The sequence below is a fragment of the Solanum stenotomum genome, chromosome 5, assembly GCF_019186545.1.
Source record: "Solanum stenotomum isolate F172 chromosome 5, ASM1918654v1, whole genome shotgun sequence".
Classification (NCBI taxonomy): Eukaryota; Viridiplantae; Streptophyta; class Magnoliopsida; order Solanales; family Solanaceae; genus Solanum; species Solanum stenotomum.
The window spans coordinates 3247873-3250027 of record NC_064286.1 but is presented as its reverse complement, the minus strand read 5'-3'; the positions used below and the strand labels follow the sequence as shown (position 1 = coordinate 3250027).

The 2155-nt window shown below is 34.4% G+C and overlaps 1 protein-coding gene across 1 annotated transcript; it reads left to right on the top strand.

Annotated features, from left to right (window-relative positions):
* The first annotated feature begins 537 nt into the window (after positions 1-537).
* Positions 538-1686, top strand: LOC125865443 (protein FAR1-RELATED SEQUENCE 8-like). Its single transcript, XM_049545640.1, has one exon. The coding sequence runs from the start codon at positions 538-540 to the stop codon at positions 1684-1686; it is 1149 nt and encodes a 382-aa protein (XP_049401597.1).
* Positions 1687-2155: the final 469 nt, after the last annotated feature.

Below are 2155 nucleotides of genomic sequence, written 5' to 3'. Positions count from 1 at the left end.
TTTTAATACACACTATCATCAACGGCTCACACCTTCTCTTATTCCCTAGAGTTTAGTAATTAAAGTCAAAAATTCAAAAATCAACCCTTGTGACATCTTAATTTTTCTTTTTGCACTTTCTTGATTCAAAATATAATTTTACAATACAAATTCAAACTAATCGAGAAAAAAAAAAAGAGTCAATGGGATCAAATCATCATTCAATATTGTAGCTATTAATAGATCTACCTATCTATCTATGATCTTTACTTATAGACCTATATATATAGTATGAGTATTGCTAATTGGCAAGACATAATTTTGGCATGAATTGGCAAGACAAGGGTAAATGACCAAAATGGCCTTTTGGCTTCAAAATCGCTTGTATTTCCCTCCAAAAAAGAAAATCACCTTTGACTTTTTCTTTCTTATTTACTCTCTCTCTTACTTTACTCTTTTTATCTCCTTCACTTCACTCATCAGTTCTTATTTTATTTTGTTGATCCATTTGTTGTTCAAGATTTTATTTTGTTGTTGGATTTATATAATTTTAACAAAATGAAATCGACTAGTCAGAATAGTCAATTAAACGAAGTATTGAATAATGTTTTGGGGTTAGATGAGGATGATAGTTTGTTGTACCAAAATGATGAACATCATGAAGATTCTGATGATGCATACGATGGGCCTGAATCATATTTGCACAGTGATGATGAAGATGCTATTAGCATGCTTTTTGAAGAAATGAATCAACCGGAGCAAGAGGAATCAATAAGTGTTAGTGACGGACAGGAATATGAAGCTGAAGAAGAATGTGATGAACATAAAAATACAACCAATGATGATAATTTATCAGACCAACAATATATAGTAGGCCCTGTTGTAGGTATGGTCTTTTGTAGTGTTGAATCTCTTTTTACATTTTATAAAGAACATAGTCGTTTAAATGGTTTTGGAGTTCTTAAAAAGACTTCAAAAAAGAGAGGTTGTGAATACGCTAGGTATATCTCATTTACTTGTGATAAGAGTAAAAAACCAACTGCTAAGAATTATAGTAAAATGGTTGATTGCAAATGTAGAGTTAATTGTGTCAAGCACAACCATGATTTGCAACCATCTTTGTCACATTTTTTTGATTGCCATAGGAAAATAAGTAACACATTAAAACGAAACCTTGAATCCCATGACATCGTAGAAATTAGACCTGCCAAAAGCATTAGACTTTTAGAAGTACAAGCAGGTGGTCCTGATAGAATAGGATGCACCCCGAAAGATTGTCGAAACTACATTCTTCAACAACGCCGGATGAGGACATTGTCATGCGATGCTGCAACAATACAGAAATTCTTCACGTCAATGCAAATGAAGGACGATGAATTTTTTTATGTAATTCACACAGAGAATGTTGGTAGACTTCGCAACGTAGTGTGGGTTCACACACATTGTAAGTATGCGTATTGGGAGTTTAGTGATGTTGTTTGTTTCGATTCAACCTACTTGGTGAATCAATGGCGCATGCCATTTGCATCTTTTGTTGGTGTGAATCGACACAAACAGTTTATTCTTTTGGGTTACGCTTTTCTCACAAGTAAGGATATTGAGACATACAAATTTGTTTACTCGACTTGGCTGACAACAATGGGCAATGCACCTCTAACAGCTATCCTCACTGATCAATGTGAGAGTATCAAGGCAGCAATTGCATAGGTACTTCCAGACACCATCCATAAGTACTGTATTTGGCACATCATGACAAAGTTGCATGTAAAGCTTAAGGGTGTGTGGGACTTTAAGATTTCCAAGGCCGAATTTAAATCAATAATCTATAACAACATCACTATCAATGAATTTGAGGAAAAATGGCATGCCTTCATTTAAAAATATGAGCTTCAACATAGACTATGGTTTCATAATCTATACTTGGAGAAGGAAAAATGGATCATTGTCTTCCCGAATCACTATTTTTGGGCTGGCATGATGTCCACCTAAAGAAGTGAGTCAATGCTTGCATTTTTTATGGTTATATATTCGGACGATGCTCTCTAAAGCAGTTCGTTGAGCAATATGAGTTAGTCTTGCGATTTAAATATGAGAAGGAACTTCAAGCAGAAGCTGACTCACNGGAAAAATGGCATGCCTTCATTTAAAAATATGAGCTTCAACATAGACTATGGTT